We start from the raw sequence: 20,092 nt of genomic DNA, 5'->3' as shown, positions 1-20,092 counted from the left end.
CCATGAATTTGGGGATGGGCAAGATCTGGCTTGGTAGGAATTCTGGATTTGCTGTTCCCAGCACAGAGAATCAGGCAGGGTATGAGTTCTGGGGGCTGTGTCCTCACCTGGGTCAGGTCCACCAGCTTGCCCTTGCGTGTGGGCTGTGTCTCCAGTGCACGCAACTGCGAGGTGAGTTCACAGCGACGCCTCTGCTCCTCCCTGGCTGCCTCTGCACTGCGCTGCAGCATCTCCCGGCTCTCCTCCATTACCTCCTGAACTTGGGGACCAAGAAGAGTGCTGAGGGCATCCAAGAGTGCCTGGATGGCACTGGACAGAATCCACCTCCCCCTGGGAATTTCATGTTCAGTTTCTGACCAAGTGAGTCATCCTGGGAGGACCTGTCCAGTCCCAGCCCACCCTCCAGTGACCACAGCAGCTCACTCAGCAGGATGCTGGCCCAGGACCCAAGCAGGGAAGAATGGAGCCAAGCAGACCTCCAGGAACCTGGCTCCTTGCCATACCTATCTGCTGTCGGCCCTTCACAAGCTTCATCTGAGCCACTTTGACATTCTTCTGTGCCTCTGTCACTTGTTCCACCAGCTCCTTCATGGACTTGGCCTCTCTGAGCCTCCTCTCGGCACACTGCAGCATCAGCTCAGCTGTCTGCTCAGAGGACTCATCATTGTCAGAGTCCAGCCAGGCTCTCCTCCCATCCTGACCCAGGCCTGCCCTGACACCCCAGGGCTGGCAGTTTCTGGGGGGGTCCTCTTAAGGTTGGAGAAGTCCCCCTGACATCTTCCTCCCTCCCCGTGTGATCCTGGGGCTGAATTTGTTAAGCCACACGGTCTGGGCTGCCCTGGAGTCAGAGTGTGTATGGTAATGTAAAATAAATGCTCAGAATGGAGAAAGCAGGGTGGGGAGGATACAGAACTTTTGCAGCTTTTCTGTAAATCTTAGGTCTGTCCTAAAGTGAAAGGTTTATTTTTAAAAAATTACTGTAGAGGGGCTCAGCCTTCGGGTTCAATCCCCTGGGACCAAAAAAGAAAAAGGAATTAGAAAATAATTTTGTTGTTATTGTGGGTATTGAACCCAGGACCTTGCACACGTTATGCACGTGCTCTACTGCTAGCCTGCACCCCCAGCACCACTTTTGAAATTTTGTAACACGTCAGAGAAATGCTTATGTGGAAGTAGGAGATGAAGAGAAAAAGTGGCTTCTCTCAAGGAGGTAGATTGGGACCAAAGGTGCCTGGTTCTGTGGCTCCCCAGCTTGGCCACACTGTCAGGGACCGGCAACCAAAGGCTGGAGATCACTCCACAGCAGGGAGACAGCAAGAGCTTCGTGTGGGAGTAAGAAAGAGGAGACTTCTGGCCAAGCAGTGCCTCTCACCTGTTGTAAATGCACACAGAATTGGGAAGTGGCTCACATCCTTGGAGAAGACACCAACTTGGAGGCAAAACTTCCCGGATGTTCAGTTCTATCTCCCTTAGCCTTGACCACCTGTGTGACCTCAGGTAAATGCTGGGTCTTCCTGGGCTTCAGTTCGTTCGTTCGTTCGTTCCTTCCTTCCTCCCTCCCTCCCTTCCTTCCTCTTTTTAATGGTGCAGAGAGATAAGCATTCTACCAACTAAGCTATATTCCCAGCCTTCAGGGTTTTTTTTAATTAAAATTTTTGTTTTTAAAATTTTGGGGGTTTTCAGTGTCTTTGCTGGGAAATCAAAGGCCGTATCCCTTCCTCGGCTGCATGGAGCACAGCACACAGAATGGGGCAAGGGCTCACTGCCCTCTCAGTGGCAGCATGGGCATCAGTACAGTGTCAGGGAGAAGAAAGGAGAGCACAGGGCAGGGGCCATAAATGCGCAGCCACCTGGCCAGGCTGGCAGTGAGGTTGAGGTCACCACAGATGAGTTAGCGAGAGCCACAGCTGGCCCAAGCCAGGATTGATGCCTGGCTGCATCTGAAGGAAGCCCAGGACCACCTTCTGCCTGGAGTTGCTCAGAGGCCAGCAGCCTGCCATGCGTCCCTGGTCCCTGTCTGGAGGTCCATCAGGTCCCGCAGACCTCATCCTGCTACCACAGAGTGCCACTGCACTAGGGCTGCACGTAGAGCTGGCCCCACATGTTCAAGCCCCTGCAGTGGCAGAGCACTTGCCTAGTACACACAAGGCCGGCGCTTGGATTCCCAGCTCCAAAAAACAAAGCAAGACAAAACAAAACCAGAACATGCTGGACAGGATTTACGTGACCAGAGCCAAGTGGAAAAGTGCCGCAAGTGCTGCCAAACTAAATGGGCTAATGCTTGGTAAAATGTGCCCACACAACAGTCCCCATGACAACTGGCCTGCAAAGGCTCTTCCCCAGTGGACCTGCTGTTGACACTGGCACAGGTGCTCTGCATTCAACCCCCTGTGCCAATGGGTTAAAAAGCTTTATTCAACATGACTGATTATTCTCATTGTTAAGGAGTTAAGGATGACAGAAGCCATGTTGGGGTCTCCTGATCACAGTGCTCCTGCCCCACAAAGCCTCTCACCAGACTGCACCTTTCTTGCTCCCAGCTCTGGCTTCCAGGGCCCTGCTTTGATGGGCTATGTCCCTCCAGGTGGCCCTCATAAGGCAACTTAGGAGGTTCTTCAGGTCCTTCTCTGGTCTGGGCAAGGAGAGTGCCTGGCTGCTGCTACCAGTGCTGCCCTCCTGCCCCTGCACCACCTCTAGGCTTCAACATAGGTCTACGCTCCTCTCTGTGGCTTTCAAACTCCAGGGAATGTCACAGGGATTAACCTCAGGAATGCAAGGGTGAATTGACAGGAAGAAATTACTGGGCTAAGGATGTGAGGATGCACAATTCTAAATATGCATGCACCAAACAACAGAGCTACAAAATATGTGAAGCAAACGAGCACTTGCCTAGCATGCATGAGGCCCTGGGTTCTATCCCTGGTATAAAAAAAAAAAAGAGAGAGAGAGAGAGAGAGAAATGACCAAAATGATGCACTAGGGAGGGGAAAATACAATCATATGTGCAGCTGCTGAAAAAGCTGTTCTTAAAACTCAACACTGGGGACTTCTGGGAAGATGGAGGGCACTTTTACCTGACTCTCTCATTAGAGACACCAGCACCCCTGGCTGCTGTCTCTAATATAAACATAGGAAGACTCTGAAAGGGGAAAAGAAGGCAGACTGCCCAGGAGCCGCAGGCCTGAAACCTCTCAGAGTGTGAGTTCTCTGGGTTTTCTGGTGCCAGTGGAGCTGTCAACATAGTAATGCCAATAGGTGCAAACTAAAAAAACCCACCGACGTCTGCCGCTTTCTCTAGCCAAAAGACCAGGAAAAGGGCAGCCTGCAAGGACAGGATAACTCTAGAACCTAACCTCCAACTCCAGGAGGACTGCATAGAATGCTGTGTGGTCCACCTCATCCCCATCAGAGAAGACTGAGGGGGAGCCTGGGCTGGACACTCACCAGGCTGAGCTAAGGTGCACCAGCCGCAAGGTGGTAGCAGAGAAGCCTGCACAGAGACCTGGGGGCTCCATGGAACTTGGACTTCCACCCACCCTTGGTGTGAGCAGAGCCTCTCCCCTACTACCTGGGGTGGCTAAAGGTGCTTTAGACAAAAAAGAGTGATTAAAAGAGAGCTCTTGTTACATCAGGAAGTAAGAATGTCGGGAGCAAACACAGGTACATACAGAGACTTCCTTCTTTCCTGCCTTCTTAATCACGTCTGTGGTTGAAGCAAAAATCATAATGCTGTCTGATGTGACTCTAAATGTATGGAAAGGAAATATTTCAGACAATTCTATAAAAAGGGGAGGGCAAGGGATGTAACATGACACTATGTAAACTATGTCCTGTGCTGCTGTATTTTGGGTCTGGAGTGTCCCCAGGGCCATGTGTTGAAGAGTGGTCCCCCAGCCTGTGGTGTCACTGGGAGACTGTGGAACCTTTAGGAGGAGGGGCCTGGTGGCAGGAAGTCAGGTCATTAGATACATGCCCTCAAAGGGGAAAGTGGGACCCTAGTTCCTTCTCCTCTCTTTTATTTCTCAGCCCCCATGAGATGAGCAGCTTTGGTCCACACCTCATGGCACACTCCTGCTGTGATGTGCAACCTTGCCACAGGCTCAAAAGTAATGGGGCCAACCAACCATGGACTGAAACCTCCAAAACTGTGAGGCAAATAAAACCTTTCTTCCTTTTAAGTAATCACAGATATTTTGTTGCAGTAACAGAAAGCTGATCAACACATGAATATATAATGCAATATCTTGAGAAACAATAAAAAAAAGTAAAGAGACGTACTATAATTATATAAACACCATAACTAAATCAAAATGGAATTCTGAAAAAAATTTGCCATTGAAAGGCAACAAAAACAGAGAAACAAACAAAAAGTAGAATAAACAAAACAGAAAGTGGCAGGCTTAAATCTAGCAAAATAACTAATTACATGTAACTGGTAAATATATATCAATTAATAGCAGCAATTAGCAGATTAAAAAAACAAGAAACTTCAAATATAATCACATAGACAGATTGAAAGTAAAAAGGATAGAAAATATATATCATGCACACATTAACCATTAAGCAGAGCTTTAATATCAGATAAATAGACGTCAGAGCAAAGAAAATTGCTGGAGACAGAGAGGGTTATTAGATAATAATAAAAGGGTCAAGACCAGGAAGACACCAATTCTAAATAGGCATGCACCAAACAACAGAGCTACAAAATATGTGAAGCAAAATCGAATAGAGCAGAAAGAAGAAGAGATAATTTCACAGTCACAACTGGAGATTGTAACACCTCTCCTCAACAACTGATAGAACAACTAGACAGAAAGTCAGCAGATGCACAGAAGAATTCACTATTGTTATGGTTTAGATATTAGGTGTCCTCAAAAAGTTCATGTGTGAAACAATGCAAGAAATTTTAGAGGTGAAATGATTGAGTTACAAAGACTTAACCCAAACAGTGAATTAATCCCTCAATAGGGATTAACTGGGTGGTAACAGTAGGTGGTAAGGTGTGGTGGGAGGAGGCAATCATTGCGGGTGTGCCTTTGGGGTGTATGTTTTTTTCTGTGAAGAGCAGAGCTCTGTCTCTGTGTCCTGGTGTGACGTCCTGAGCTTCTTTCCTCCACCAATTCTTCCGCCATGATGTTCTGCTTTCACTACGCACCTCATTCCACAGCCCTGAGGAATGAAGCTGGCCGTCTATGGAACTGAGTCCTCTGAAATTGTTAGCCCCAAAATGAACTTTTCCTTCTATTATTTTCTTGTCCTTGCAGTGAAAAAGCTGACTAAAACAAGTGCTAACCAGCAGGAGCCAGTCAACGTCCGTGAACTATCCAATCACAGCAAGCAGAGTATGTGTTCTCTTGAAGTGTTTCACATAAAACATGGCAAGATAGACAACATCCTGCTTTGCGTGGTGACACACACCCATAATCTCAGGAACTGGTGCAGGAGGATCACAAGTTTGAGGCCAGCCACAGAAACTTTAGCAAAATCCTGCCTAAAAACAAAAATGAAAAAGACTGGGAATGTAGCTCCGTGGCTCAGTGATTGACTGCTCCTGGGTTCAATCCCCAGTATGGGGGTGGGGAGGAAATCAATAATAGAAAGGAAATCAATAATAGAAAGATGCAGGAAAGGGGCTGGGGCTGGGGCTCAGCACAGAGCACTCGCCTGGCTCATGGGAGGCCCTGGGTTTGATTCTCAGCACCACATAAAAATAAATAAATAAAATAGAGGTATTGTGTCCAACTACAATTTAAAAAAATATTAAAAAAAAGAAAGACAACAGGAAAATCTCCAAATGTTTGGAATCCATACAATACACATTTCACTTCTAACTAATTCATGGAGGAAATCTCAAGTGAAATGGAAAAAAATGTGTCAAAGTGAATGAACATAAAATAAAATACATTAAAATTGCAAGACATAGCTAAATCAGTAAATCAAAGGTGATGCATATCACCAAGTGCTTGCAATAGAAAGGCAGAGAATTCTCAAATCAGTAACCTAAGCTCCCATCCCAAGAGCCTAGAAGAAGAACAAAATAAGCAAACAGAGGGAAGTGAAGATCAGAAACCAATTTAAAACAGCAAAACAATAGAGAAAATCATCAAAACAAAAAGCCAACTCTTTGGAAAGATGAGTAAAATTGAAAATCTCTAAACAAGAATTGCAGATCAAAAGCAGAAATATACAAATTGGGAATACCAGGAACAAAACAAGTTTTATCATTATAGCCCCTACAGACATAAAAGGATGATAATAGAATATCACACACAACTTCTACACACATAAATTCGACTTTGTCAAATGGATTGATTCTTCAAAATATGCAAACTGTCACAGCTTACCTAATATGAAGTAGATTGTTTGAATAGTCCTACACCCATTTGTCATTTTAAAACTTCCAAAAAAGCAATCCCCCACTAGGGGTTAAGCTCAATGGAAGAGTGCAGTGTTTAGCACTAGAAAGGTCCTGGCTTTGATCTCCAGTACAAATAAACAAGTAAATAAAATAAACTTAAAGGAAAGCAAAAGCCAATCTTCACATTTTTTTTTTTTTTTGGTACCAGGGATTGAACCCAGGGGTGCTTAACCACTGAGCAACATCCCCAGCTCTTTCTAATATTCTATTTAGAGACAGGACCTCATTAAATTGCGAGGCTGTCTTTGAATTCTTGTTTGCATGTAGAAAAATAAATTTAGGAGTGTTATAACTGCTATTAATGTTGGTAAAATAATATTATTATTTGATATGAGTTCTTTAATGATAATTCACCTTGGGGTAAACCCAGTTAGGGGTGGAAGTCCTCCTAGTGATATTAATACAATGAGAGTTGTGGAAGTTAGAAGGGGGAGTTTGTTTCATATATTTGAGAGGGATAGGGTGGTAGTTTTTTTGTTATAGTGAAATAATATAAATATGTTAATTGTGAGTATAATGTAAACAACTAGATTTAACATAGTTAAAGTAGGATTAAATGTAATAATTGCTATTATTCAGTTTATATGTGCAATTGATGAGTATGCTAGATTTTTTTAAATTTTCTAGTTGTAGTTGGACACAATACTTTTTATTGTTGCACTTATTATTTTTACGTGGTGCTGAGGATCGAACCCGAGGTGAGTGCTCTACCATTGAGCCTCAACCCAGCCCCTTGCTAGAATTTTTTATAGTTGAGTTTGATTACGTCCTCCTCAGTCTCCTAACATGATGGATAAAATCGCCATAGATAATATTAAAGGAGAGTTAATAGGTGGTGCAATTTGGTATACAATGGAGATTGGAGCGATTTTTTGTCATGTTAGTAGAATTAGTCTTGATATAAGCAGAATTCCTTGAATAACTTCTGGAATTCAAAGGTGAAATGGAGCTAGTCCTATTTTTGATAGTAAATATAAATAATGAGATTTGGTTACACGAGCTGGTTAATGGGATCCTCCTGTCTTAGTCTCCCCAGCTGCTGGGATTATAGGTGTGCACTACTAGGTCTGGCTTAGAAAAAGCGAATCTTAAAATTGAATGCAAACAGTTAAAAATGGGTCTAACAAAAGAAGTAATTTGGGGCTGGGGTTGTAGCTCAATGGTAAGAGCTTGCCTACCATGTGTGATGTACTGGGTTTGATCCTCAGCACCACATAAAAAATAAATAAATAAAATAAAGGTATTGTGTCCAACTATAACTAAAAATATTTTTTTAAAAAGAGGTAATTTGAGTGATCTTGGAGAGCGTGTCCTCTGACCTCAGGGACTCAGTGGGACACATCTGAGGAGAGACATGGCTACAGATTGGACCTATGAGGCCAGTGGGGGCCCTCCTTGGGCACATCTGGGAGACATTGGTAGGCACAAGCACACAGGGGATGCAGGTAGGGAGCATTCACCTAGATAGTCTGTCCTTGGTGGAGAAAGAGCCAGGACTGGCACATCAGGTCTTCTAAAGTGGTAACCTGGACACCCACAAGTCCCCTCCCCCCGCAAAGCAAACATGTTACATGCAAAGGTGTCCACCACTAGAAGGTTTTGCCAGAATCTGAGGGCTTCCCCGGGGCACCCAAGGATCCATGGATCAAATCTCCCTGCTGATGGGAGTGGGGGGCAGCCTAGAGCAGAATGGCCTGATAGTCCTCTCAGCCCTGGTGACATGAAACTCCTGAAACTTGCCTGCTGGGGAAGGTACAGAGAAACCATGTCCATCCTATGGGTCTTGGAAAGAAATGACCTAGGATTAGCCTGGGAGCCAATGGCACAGGCCTTCAGCTCTCTGCCCACCATGGCCCATGGCTCCTGAGGTCACACAGCTCAGCTGCCCCGTGATCCCAGCTGCTCATATGTGGCACATCACCTCCTCTTTCTTCTGGTCTGCCTTCTGCTTGTTTTCCTGTATGAGGTTCTGCCGGGCCAGGATGGCCTCCTCATGGCTGAGCTTCCCCTGTAGCCGCCGGCACTCGCCTGCAGCCAGCTGCTCCTCCTGGTCCTTTGCTTGCATCTTCTTCTGCCACTCAAGGAATTCAGAGAAGTCCCCAGCTCCATCCACAAGCTTATCAACCCTGGGGACAGAGGGACCAAGGATCAGGTCTACCAGGAGGCCACAGGTTCCCTGGAAGGTAGTGGTCCTCATAGGCATGGGCTGCTACCTACCCCCACACCCAGACACATCACCAACCTACCTACCCCCCACACCCAGACACATCACCAACCTACCTACCTAGCATGTGCCACTACCTAGCATAGACCACCCCTTCATCCACTTGTTTGCTATTATGGTTTGAATTTTTAATGTGCCCCCAAAAGCTCATGTGTTAGGCAATGCAGGAATGTTCAGTGGTGAAATTATGAGACTTTTAATCTCATCTGTGGATTAATCCATTTGATGGGTTAATAATTTAAATGGATTACTGAGTGTTAAATGTCATCCTCAGGTGGGGCTTGGCTGGAGGAACTAGGTTACTGAGGGCATGGCCTGGACAACATCTTCCTCCCTCCCTCCCCCCCTCACTGCTTTCTAGCTGCCATGAGATGAACAGCTTTCCTCAACCTGCCCTTCCACCATGATGTCTGCTTCACCTTGAGTCCAGAGCACTGGAGTTGGCCAACCACGGCCGGCCTGAATCTTTGAAATTGTGAGCCCCAAATAAACTCAGTGCCTCATACACGCTAGGCAAGCGCTCTGCCACTGAGCCCCAGCCCCAGCCCCCAACCTGGGCTGGCTTAAGTCCTTGTATTAGGTAGACAGTTTAGCCATGAGCAGGTGGGTAGGGAGGACAGTCAACTGCAATAGCTTACAGGGGGACCTCAGACATGTGAACCCAAGAGTCCACAGGCCACAGGACTGGGGTAATAAAAACTTCACAAAGCAGACAAGCAACCGGAAAATGGGAACTAGTATGCCAATCCTCCACAGGTACACTTAATTATAACCCTTAAGGGAACTATTATTTCAAGACCATGTCACACCTGTCCCTTGTGACCAGTCCTCAAACCCTCTCCTTGTAACCAGGTCATCAGGACCCTCACAAAGAAAAATTGCTTAAGGCTCAACAGAGGGGTAATAAGCCACCTAGGGGAAAGAAAAACCAAAGTTAGAGCAAAGGGACCCAAATCCTTAAAAATCCTGGATCTGCAAGGGCTAGTCCTCCCCGGGCAACCCCTTTGGTGCCTAAATGTCTGTACTCTAACTTTTTTTTTTCTTTTTTTATACCAGGAATTGAACCCAGGAGTACTAGACCACTGAGCCACATCCCCAGCCCTTTTATTTTTACTTTGAGGTAGGGTCTATCAAGTTGCTTAGGGCCTCACCAAGTTGCTGAGGCTGGCTTTGAACTTGCAATTCTTCTGCCTCAGCCTCCCGAGTCTCTGGGATTGCAGCTGTGCACCAGGGCACTGTATTCTGACTCTTTTAATAAACTCCTGCTGTTAATTTTGAGACTTATTTGAAATTCTTCCTGAGATCGTAGGAACTGGTGGCTGGGAACCCCTTACCCCTTTGCTCTGTGGGTGGGTGCCTCCGCAGTGCTTTCACAGCCATTCACTGACCTTGTGCCTCCAGCTGCACCGACTTCCCAGGAGGTAGTACTCCCTGTAGCAGACCTCTAGCCTCCACCAGCCAAAAGCTGCAAACACCCTAGGAGAACACCTCCGTCCTGCAGGAGAGACTTCCCTGCCTCTCTGTGGCCCACCTACCTGATGACCCCAGCCATGTACCTAGTGACAATACTGATTTATGACTCATTTGCTCTGTTTGTTTCCTCTCCAACAGTGCAGCTTGTCATTCTGAGTAACTTGAATCCTGGGCCTTTATGACTTGCATTTATTTCTCTTAAAGCAGAATTATTTTGTCAACACCCCCTATTGCTGGAACACTCCAGATAAAATAGTTTTGTAGACAAGGTAAATGCTTGGCTTTAGGATGACCAGGATTTTTACCTGCCAAATGTGCCCACTGCCCAGATTGTGGTAAGAGTAGCAGTTAGGGGCTCCTTTTCAGGGACTCCTGTGTGAACTTACTGCTGCAAAACTGAGCTATACTCTATGGTAATGAGCTTGAGGTGATTAACAAAAGGATGGGGAAAGGCGAGGGCATAGGCCATGGCTCCTCCCAGGAAGGCAGAACTTTCTGTTATTAAGGGCTGGGGCTGGGGCTCAGTGGTAGAGCACTTGCTTAGTACTTGTGAGGCACTGGGTTTCATCCTCAGCACCACATTAAAAAAAATAAAATAAAGGTATTGTGTCCATCTATAACTAAAAAAAATTTTTAAATTCACCTTAAGAAAAAAAAGTAATGTGAATCAACACCCACAGGACTGAAACTGAGAGAAAAAGAGAAAAAGGAGAGTCTCTGGTACTCATCCCAGCAGACTGGTTTTCATTAGACAATTATCAAAAACTGGGATCAAAAATGGAAAATGATGGGTAAAATTAGGCCCATGGTACAGCACTGTGGAAGGCTGGGTGGGACAGAGAGAGCCCTTGCTTGGCCCCCATCATTGAAGGGCTCCATATAGGTATGTTCCATTTAAATTCAGAGAAGTTAAAGAGGTCAGAAGGCCAAGATCACAATGAGAAATCTGATTTGAAATCTCCTGCGAAAACAGGCAGCCATATCAAGATTGACCTTTCACATGAGAGCGGGCAAAGTGGCCTGGGGTGGAGAAGAGAAGTTACAGGGACTCATAAAATTGTAGGGGTTGACAGAATTACGACATTTGGAGGTTTTCTGTGGTGAGCAGGCTGTGCACTGCTCTGAGTGACTATGGGATGAACAGAAGCTCTCAGGCTGTGCCTGCCCTGGTGACTCCATGGTGTAGGACAGCAGTCCTCAGGCTGCGCCTGCCCTGGTGACTCCATGGTGTGTGGAACAGCAGTCCTCAGGCTGTGCCTGCCCTGGTGACTCCATGGTGTGTGGAACAGCAGTCCTCAGGCTGCGCCTGCCCTGGTGACTCCATGGTGTGTAGGACAGCAGTCCTCAGGCTGCGCCTGCCCTGGTGACTCCATGGTGTGCACAAGAGCAGTCCTCAGGCTGCGCCTGCCCTGGTGACTCCATGGTGTGTAGGACAGCAGTCCTCAGGCTGTGCCTGCCCTGGTGACTCCATGGTGTGCACAAGAGCAGTCCTCAGGCTGCGCCTGCCCTGGTGACTCCATGGTGTGTAGGACAGCAGTCCTCAGGCTGTGCCTGCCCTGGTGACTCCATGGTGTGTAGAACAGCAGTCCTCAGGCTGCGCCTGCCCTGGTGACTCCATGGTGTACGGGACAGCAGTCCTCAGGCTGTGCCTGCCCTGAGTGACTCCATGGTGTACGGGACAGCAGTCCTCAGGCTGCGCCTGCCCTGGTGACTCCATGGTGTATGGGACAGCAGTCCTCAGGCTGCGCCTGCCCTGGTGACTCCATGGTGTGCAGGACAGCAGTCCTCAGGCTGCGCCTGCCCTGGTGACTCCATGGTGTAGGACAGCAGTCCTCAGGCTGCGCCTGCCCTGGTGACTCCATGGTGTATGGGACAGCAGTCCTCAGGCTGCGCCTGCCCTGGTGACTCCATGGTGTGCAGGACAGCAGCTCTCAGGCTGTGCCTGTCCTGAATGACCTTATTTTGTAAAGTAGTGGTTTGCCACAAGCTATTCTATTTTGAGTATAGATGCCAAGGTGATGATCCCACAAGTTAACAACCTCCCCTGCCAGGCTTCAGTATAAGGAACAAATTGATAAAAAGCACCTATTCAGGGGCTGGGGTTGTGGCTCAGTGGTAGAGCGCTCACCTAGCATGCACAAGGCACTGGGTTCGATCCTTAGCACCACATAAATGTAAAATAAAGATATTGTGTCCACCTAAAGCTAAAAAATTAATATTAAAAAAAGCACCTATTCATGCCAAATTTTCTATGCAACATTGGAGAAATGCTGTCTCGGGTGGTAGCACCCAGCAGTGTTCCATAATGAAATAGAGATGGGGGCTGGGGATGTGGCTCAAGCGGTAGCGCGCTCGCCTGGCATGCGTGCGGCTCGGGTTCGATCCTCAGCACCACATACAAAGATGTTGTGTCCACTGAAAACTAAAAAAATAAATATTAAAATTCTCTCTCTCAAAAAAAAAAAAAAAAAAAAAAAAGAAAGAAAAAAAAAAGAAAAAGAAATAGAGATGGTTTTTTACAGGGTCATACCCCCGGTGCCCCCCAGGGAATCAGTGGGGGTACTGTTAAATGGGCCTCTTTCCCCAAGGGCTGGCTGGCCTGGATGAGGGACTGCTGAGTCCCACAGTACCTTGTGGATAGCTCTTGGCTGGTTGAGCAGGAGCTGTCTGGTGTGTGGGCAGCAGTTCCAAGAGGAGGAACCAGGCGGGCAGCAGGTTTGGAAAGACACTGCTCTAACTGGAGACGGGAAGGAGTCCTCCCGGTGGGTTGGACTGCAGTTGAAGAACTGGACAAGGGAGGGACCCCTGTTTAGGTCTTGGCTGGCTTGCAGGCAGTGGCCCAGGGCCTGGTCACATGGTCAGGCAGAAGGGCAATAGGACCTATCAAAGGGATATCTGACTGGGGCATGGCCTGTGGAACTCTGGGGAGCTCATTAGTGGGACGCGACACATCAGAAGAACTCCCTTGCAAGTCTGCACAGTGACTGAATGACAAGCAGATGTCCCATGTGCTCAGCTTAGGTGGCCACCTGGGTCCACAAAATGAGAGGATGTGGGGAGCGGCAGCAGAGCAGACATGGCTGTCTAGCAGCCAGTCAGGGACCACTACAGGGACAGAGGGGGACACTCAGGCCATAATTCACCTATCATCCCTAAAAATATGGTATGTGGAAAGGATAGAGAAACGCTGAGGCCTCAAGCCCCACCTCGTCATTCCTTAAAAGTGGCAGCATTTCCCTTTCTCCCTCCCCCTAACTTTTCTCAACAATCTTATTGCAAGGTCCAAGATGACCATAAGACCAGATGCACCATAAAAGCCAGATATTGGTGTCTCTGAGTAAACTAAGCAACTAAGGATCCAAGTCCTCTACAAGGAGGGAATTCTTTAACACACACACACACACACACACACACACACGATGAGTGAGAGATGCCAGACCCTAGCTCTGCACAGTAACCTGATAAAAAGCTGGCCCTTCCTTTGTTCAGGGCAGCCTGATGTCTTGCTCCCAGGACTGTCTCCCCTTTCCTGGACCGTACCCCGCTTCCCCAGTTAAACCTAGGCCTGGGTTCACACTCCTTGCCTTAGCTTCCTTTCTACTGCTACTGGGTCATCAGTGCCCAAAGAACTGCTTTGTCTGCCAGCAAGAGAGGCAGACTGCGGGAGGCCCTGAGCCCTGGGTGGGTAGGGGCCTGCATGTAGCTGTCTGGAGAGCCAGACCCAGGCAGGAAGGGACACTATGCTCATACTCATGTGAGTGGGCCTGAAGGAGTGTCCCACTGGGTTTTCTTCTGCCTAGGTGGATCTGGGATGAGGTTGGGGCACGATACTGCATGACTGCACCAAGGTAAGAGTACCCCTGGGTTTTCTCTCTACGTGATGCTGTGTAGCGTCAGAGCAGAACTGAGTTGGAGGACACCCAGCTGTGTCCATGGTGGCAGCATTGCTTGCTTGGTGGGCACCACAAGTGTTGTAGTGTGAGAATGCAGGAGAAACTGAGTTTGCTTTTCCCTTCAACATCTTTAGTACCCCAGACCCCTTCTCCACTGAGCTGCCCAGCCACCAGGCCTCTCCTCCAGCCTCTGCTCTCAAGGGTGGCACAGAGCAAGACTGGCAGAGGGCCACAGGGAAGCTGTAGTCCCCACCAGTCCCTCACCTCTGCAGCTCTTTTTCCACCTGCTTCTGGTACAAGGCCCCTTCTCGCAGGATGGCAGCAGTGTTCAACTTGATAGGGATATTGTCAGGCTGCAGGAGAGGGAGGGGCTAGTTGGGGGCACTCAGGGGCAGCCAGTGCCCTCCATCGTGCCCTACCCACTTGCCCTTACTCAAGTACTTCCCTCTGCCTCTAGGGCAAGGCCATCCTCAGGGCCCCTGGGTCCCCCAGTTCCTACCCTCAGAGCTTACAGGGGCAGAACAGGTATTGGGAGGTATTGGGTGGGGGGGTGCCAGGGAGGCCTGACTGGCCAGGAGTGCTCCTTACCCTGTAGAAGGTCAGCTTTGGGGATTTTTGGATGTGGGTTGGGCACCCCAGCTTCTTCTTGGAGTCCTGCAGAAGTCAGGCAGAGGCATAGCCTGGCACCTGTGCCCTCTAAGTGCCCCCAGACCTCCTGGGTGGACGCTGGCCCAGCATGCCTAGAAAACCCAGCTCACTCCCCTTTGTCCAACTCCAGTGTTCCCACCCTGGTCCCCAGGGCAGCATCTGCCTTCAGTGTTCTCCTAGGTCTTCTGAGGCACTGGACTGCCCAGGTGGGGGCAAGGAAGATGCAGGGCCTGCTGGGCCTGGGGTCAGTGGTCCCAAGATGGGGCAACTGGGCCTTAGGGCTCAATGTCCTACTCTTTAGCTCCCCCAGGTGTGAGGTCTCACAGCCCCATGCCCTTTCCTGGGCAGCACCCTGAGTCTCTGTCCCCTGCCCAACCTCCTGCGGTCCTGCTGATCCAGCTGGCAGGGGCATGATGAGCCACAGTGTGGGGGTAGAAGACTGTGGTTGCCCCTGGGCATGCCGCTGTGGGGACACGGGGCCTGGGCCCGCCCTGCTGCTGCGGAGGGACTGCCTGTGCTCCAGAATGCGTTCCTGCAGATGAAACTCTCCGTCTCCTGTCCCTTTGCTTTTTCTCCCTGGCCAACATCCCTGGCTTGTCTTGTCATGTAGAAGTGTGACATGCTCAGAGGCACCTGGAAGCCCAGAGATGGCAGCCAGGCTGTTTCCTCCCCTGTGCATCCTTCCTCCTGTGCCTCAGGGTGGGTCCTATCCTGCCCACTCTGCGGGGCTCCAGGGTCACTCCCACTGTTACTGGGAATCTGCCCATGGTGGGAAAGGGCTCAATTAGTGTGTCATCATGTTGGCATTTTGGCATTGAAAATGATTTTCTTGGTATACCCCAGCCCTTTCTAAAATTTTATCTTGAGACAGGGTCTCGCTCCATTGCCCAGGCTGGTCTTGGACTTGAGATCCTCCCTGGGATCATAGATGTGGCCACCACACCTGGCAGAAGGAGCTTTCCTTGCTGTCATGCAGACTGGCCTTGGGTCTGAAGGGCCACTGTTACCTGCTCAGGCGGCGCTCTGTGTGCCCTGGGCATGGCGCACCGCAGTTCCTCCACATTCGCCCTCAGCAGCAGCTCCTGCCGAGACAGAACACAGCTCCTGCTCTGCCAGCTTCTACCACGCGTGCCTAGCCATCATCTCCCATCCTCCTCCTGCTTGTCCCACTTTCCCCCTCTCCTAACAGGTCCTGATGGGGCCTCTAGAGAGGCAGAGGACACGTGTGGCCACCTCGGCCTTCAGGCGGTTGTGCCTCTTGATGATCTGCAGCTGCTGTTGCTCCTTGGGCTCCTGGTAGGTACTCCGAGGGACCTGGTGGGGTGGTGGGAGGGAGAATCTTTGGTCAGTGCCTGTGATTTAGAGGGGTCTAGCAAAACCAGCATTTTGGCATTGAAAAGGATTTTGGCATTTGCATGTGACCACAGGGTGGGCAAAGGGGTGGGTGGTGCCAGTAACAGGATAGCGAATGGTGACCTGGGCCCCAAGAGAAGTGGGGCTGCAGCAGGACCTGCTGAGCGCTGCCTGGGACCCTGGGTGCTGGTCGGGAGGGACATGCTCAGGCCAGGAGTTGGTGTGGGGTTTGGAGTATGGGATGGGGGTGGGCAGAGGCAGAAGTGAGGTCAGCAGCACTGAGGGCACATTGCTGGCCTGGATGAGATGGCCAGGATCAGCAGGGAGCAAGATGGGGGTGCTGCCAGCTCCCCAGAGTGAGGGAACATACAGACGGTGACTAAACAGAGGGCTGGGAGAATGTCATGGACTCCAGAAGAGTGGGCTGCCCCTGAGGGATCCTGCAGTGACCAGGGTAGCCTTGGGCACCTCTGCTGGGTTCAGCCATAGGAGGCTCTCCATAACCTGCCAGGAGTCCTGTCCATCAGCCTGGATACCCCTGAACTCCAGAATCCTCGCTCCCACCTCCTTCCTAGTGTCTCACAGGCTCCACAGACTCAGCGGTGTCCAGCTGGAGCCCTCGTCTTCCCCCAGCCCTCCCAACCCCAGCCTTGCAGACCTGGATCCTGATGCTGTCTGCCCTGAGCCCTGGTCAAGGCCTCAGAGTTATCCTCGAAGGCTATCCTACTCGCACCCATATCCAGTCTTGCCCTTCTGCTTCTCCACAAACTGCCTGTCACTTCCCTCCTCAGCCACGGCAGCCGGAGGGGACTTGTGCTGGCACTGGCCTAACTTGGCTTGTGTCCTGAGTCTGTTCCAGCCAGTAGGTGTGTGACTAGCCCGCTTCCTCCCTTCCCTGCCCCTCCTGGATGTCCTCCAACACTTGAGGGAGGAAGACGCTCTCCCAGGGCCTTTGCTCATGGTCTGTTCTTTCCTTGACAACCCCTGGCCCACTTGCTCCTTCCAGCCCTTACTACCTGGAGTCACAAATGCTTCAATGTTTCCTGTCTCCTTGCCCCATGTAGCTTTCTCCTAAGCACTTGTCACCAGCTAATACACCATGAGTTTTCTTCATCCTGGTATTTTGTCAGGGTCCCAGTGGGAGAGCCAGCTCAGGAAGGCATGGTGCCCGGCACATCCTAGGCATGCTGTAACTGCTGAACAGGTGAGTGAGTGAATTGGAGAGGCCTTGGCTTGGGAGGGGAAAGGACGTCTGAGAAGGAACGGGGTGGGGGTGGGGGGTGGGGGAGGCAACTAGAAGGAAGAAGCCTACAGCGCTGCAGGGAAGGCAAATGTCCCCCAATAGCTTACCACTTGTGCTGAGAGACACAGAGAGAACAGGAACCAGCATGTGGAGGAGCAGGGCAGGAGCTGTGCCATGTGGGGGGGGAGGGGGGAGGGAGGGAGGGAGGGAGAGAGAGAGAGAGAGAGAGGAGCAGAGGGCCCCATGACCTGAGAAAAAGACATGGATCCCTGGAGAGATGGGGTCAGGAATGCCAAAGATCCTGCAGGTGGGGTAACTTGTTTAACAACAAGGTCCCTGATCATCTATCTGCCCATGCCTGTCTATCTAGCTATCCATCCATCTAACCACCTGTTATGGTTTGGATGTGAGGTAGTTAGTGTAGTTAGGTAAATCGGGTCTGATATCGAGTAAAATCAAAGCTCACATGTATTCAGAGAAGAAATGATTGGGTTATAAGAGTCTTATCTCAATTAGTGAATTAATCCTTGTTAGGGATTAACAGTGGTAACTGAAGTGGTAGGGTGTGGCTGGAGGAAGTGGGACTTTGGGGTATGTATTTTGTATCTGGAGAGTAGAAATTCACTCTCTGTGCTTTCTGATCATGATATGAGCTGTTTCCCTTTGCCACAACCTTCCACCATGATGTTCTGCCTCACCTGGAGCCCTGAGGAATGAAGCCAGCCTTCTACGGACTAGGAGGAATGGAACTGGCCTTCTATGGACTAAGACTTCTAAAACTGTGAGCCCTCAAATAAACCTTTCCTACTTTACAGTTGTTTTGGTCGGGTCCTTTAGTCATAGCAACAAAAAAATCTGACTAAAACGCCACCCATTTATCATCAATCCATTCATCCATTAATCCATCCACCTATCCATCTGATCATCCATCCATCCATTCAACAAGTATTTACTGAGGGTCTGCTCTGAGCCAGCACTATGTTGGTAGCATTAAAACGTAGGACAAATAAAATGGATGAGGTCTGGTGAAATAAATGGATGAGGGGATGGGGTTGTGGCTCAGTGGTAGAGCATTCGCCTCGAACGTGCAAGGCTGAGTTCAATCCTCAGCATCAAATGAACATAAATAAATAATAAAGATGCTGTGTTCAACTACCACTAAACAAATAAATAAATATTTAAAAAAAGAAAGAAAAAGAGATTTTAATGAGACCTGAAGGAAGGTAGGATGGGACCTCCCCGCACTGTCCTCTTACTCTTCCTTACACCCCGTAGTCCTGTTGGAGAATTAGATTTGATCTGGGAGGCTGAGCACATGGCCAAAGCTTGAGGAGAGCTCAAGGCCGTCACACTCCTGATGACCGAAACCAGATCAAGGTGAGCCACATTTATAGATAGGTAGTTATGTAGTTAGGTAAATCGGGTCTAATATTGAGTAAAATCAAGAGTGGAGGGCTGGGGATGTGGCTCAAGCGGTAGCGCGCTCGCCTGGCATGCGTGCAGCCCGGGTTCGATCCTCAGCACCACTTACAAACAAAGATGTTGTGTCCGCCGTAAACTAAAAAATAAATATTAAAAAATTCTCTCTCTCTAAAAAAAAATTAAAAAAAAAAAAAAGAGTGGAGGCCATTATAGAAAATGGAGTCCAGGAAACCAGAGCAGCACTAGGGGGAATTGAAAATGTCCCCAAGGCCCTGAGCCCATCCCAAGGAAATGTTAATGAAGCAGCTCCCAGCAAACAAGGAGATGCCAATCCAAAAGCCCTCCCTGCCCAGATTACTCCTTCGGCCCACCTGTCCTCCACCCTTTGGGCCTTCACTGAAAGATAACAGAACAAAGGACAGGAATGAGGGAAAGCTGAAAGAAGACCTTAGCTATAAAAAGGGGAAGACATCCGCCTTCCGCGGATTCCACCTCTTGATCCCCTTCTTCTTCCCGGGAGAAGTCTTTTCTACTGTCCTTTAATAGACTTCTACTTTCCACTCTAAACTTGCCTCCTTGTGCTTCTCTGGTGTTATACTTCAACACTGAGGTAAACAGCGGTAACAAAGGCATGCATGAAACCTGAACTGATCCAATCAGATTTTTCTAGGGAATTTTTGGCGCAAGATATTCTCTTATGACCTGGATGGTATAGACTGTGGGTATGAGACATGGATTTTTAACAACAAAGGAAGTTAGCCCAAAGATGAAGTTGACTTACAGGGGAAACTAGAATAGTGAAAAACCAGCCTCTGCCTCAGAGCAAAGCCTGTCCAAGGAAGGGACATGACCTTTGTCCTTGGAAAGACCCTCAGAGCACTCCTAGGCACATTCCCACCCTGCTAAGTTGTTTATCTACAAATAACAGGAGAGATCTGCTGTGCCAGGTGTCCCTGACTGTTGGGAAACCACGTAGTTCAGCATGAACACCCCTCTTGGCTTAAACCAATCAGTTCAAATGAATACCCCCTTTGTACTGACCAATCACCCCTACCCAACTTGTTCCCACCAGTGAATGTGCTAATCATGTTTTAGAGTTGTTATTTGATTTTCCTGCGGTGTGTGATGATTTGCTAAGAGATGCTATGATGTATGTGAAGTCCCTGCCCTCTCCAAAGAATGTATAAAACTGCTGCAAACCCTGGGCTCGGGCCTCTCAGCGTCACCAGTTGCTGTGTGTGCCTGCGGAGGACTGAGCTAGCTCGCAATAAACACCTCTTTGCTGTTTACATCGATCTTGGTCTCTGGTGGTCTTTTGGGGGTCCCGAATTCGAGCATAACAATAGAAGGTCATAGAGAAGCAGAGTTGGAATCCTAATCAAACTATGCCTGAAGGCTATCCTACTTTGGCCATAAGA

General features: G+C 49.0%; 1 protein-coding gene across 1 annotated transcript in view; it reads right to left on the bottom strand.

The window, feature by feature from the left end:
- The window catches only part of Cfap99 (cilia and flagella associated protein 99), a 37,030-nt gene that overhangs the window by 4,796 nt on the left and 12,142 nt on the right, over positions 1-20,092 (bottom strand). Inside the window, exons 6-12 of the mRNA XM_027945400.3 lie at positions 15,890-15,970; positions 15,658-15,738; positions 14,597-14,662; positions 14,273-14,361; positions 8,340-8,544; positions 504-645; positions 108-259 (exon numbers count right to left, since the gene is read on the bottom strand). Coding sequence (XP_027801201.3) covers positions 108-259; positions 504-645; positions 8,340-8,544; positions 14,273-14,361; positions 14,597-14,662; positions 15,658-15,738; positions 15,890-15,970 — 816 coding nt within the window. The remainder of the gene's footprint in view (positions 1-107; positions 260-503; positions 646-8,339; positions 8,545-14,272; positions 14,362-14,596; positions 14,663-15,657; positions 15,739-15,889; positions 15,971-20,092) is intronic.

The sequence above is a fragment of the Marmota flaviventris genome, chromosome 7 (genome assembly GCF_047511675.1).
Source record: "Marmota flaviventris isolate mMarFla1 chromosome 7, mMarFla1.hap1, whole genome shotgun sequence".
Taxonomy (NCBI): Eukaryota; Metazoa; Chordata; class Mammalia; order Rodentia; family Sciuridae; genus Marmota; species Marmota flaviventris.
The sequence above is the reverse complement of the archived record's forward strand: the minus strand, read 5'-3'. Positions and strand labels throughout refer to the sequence as shown.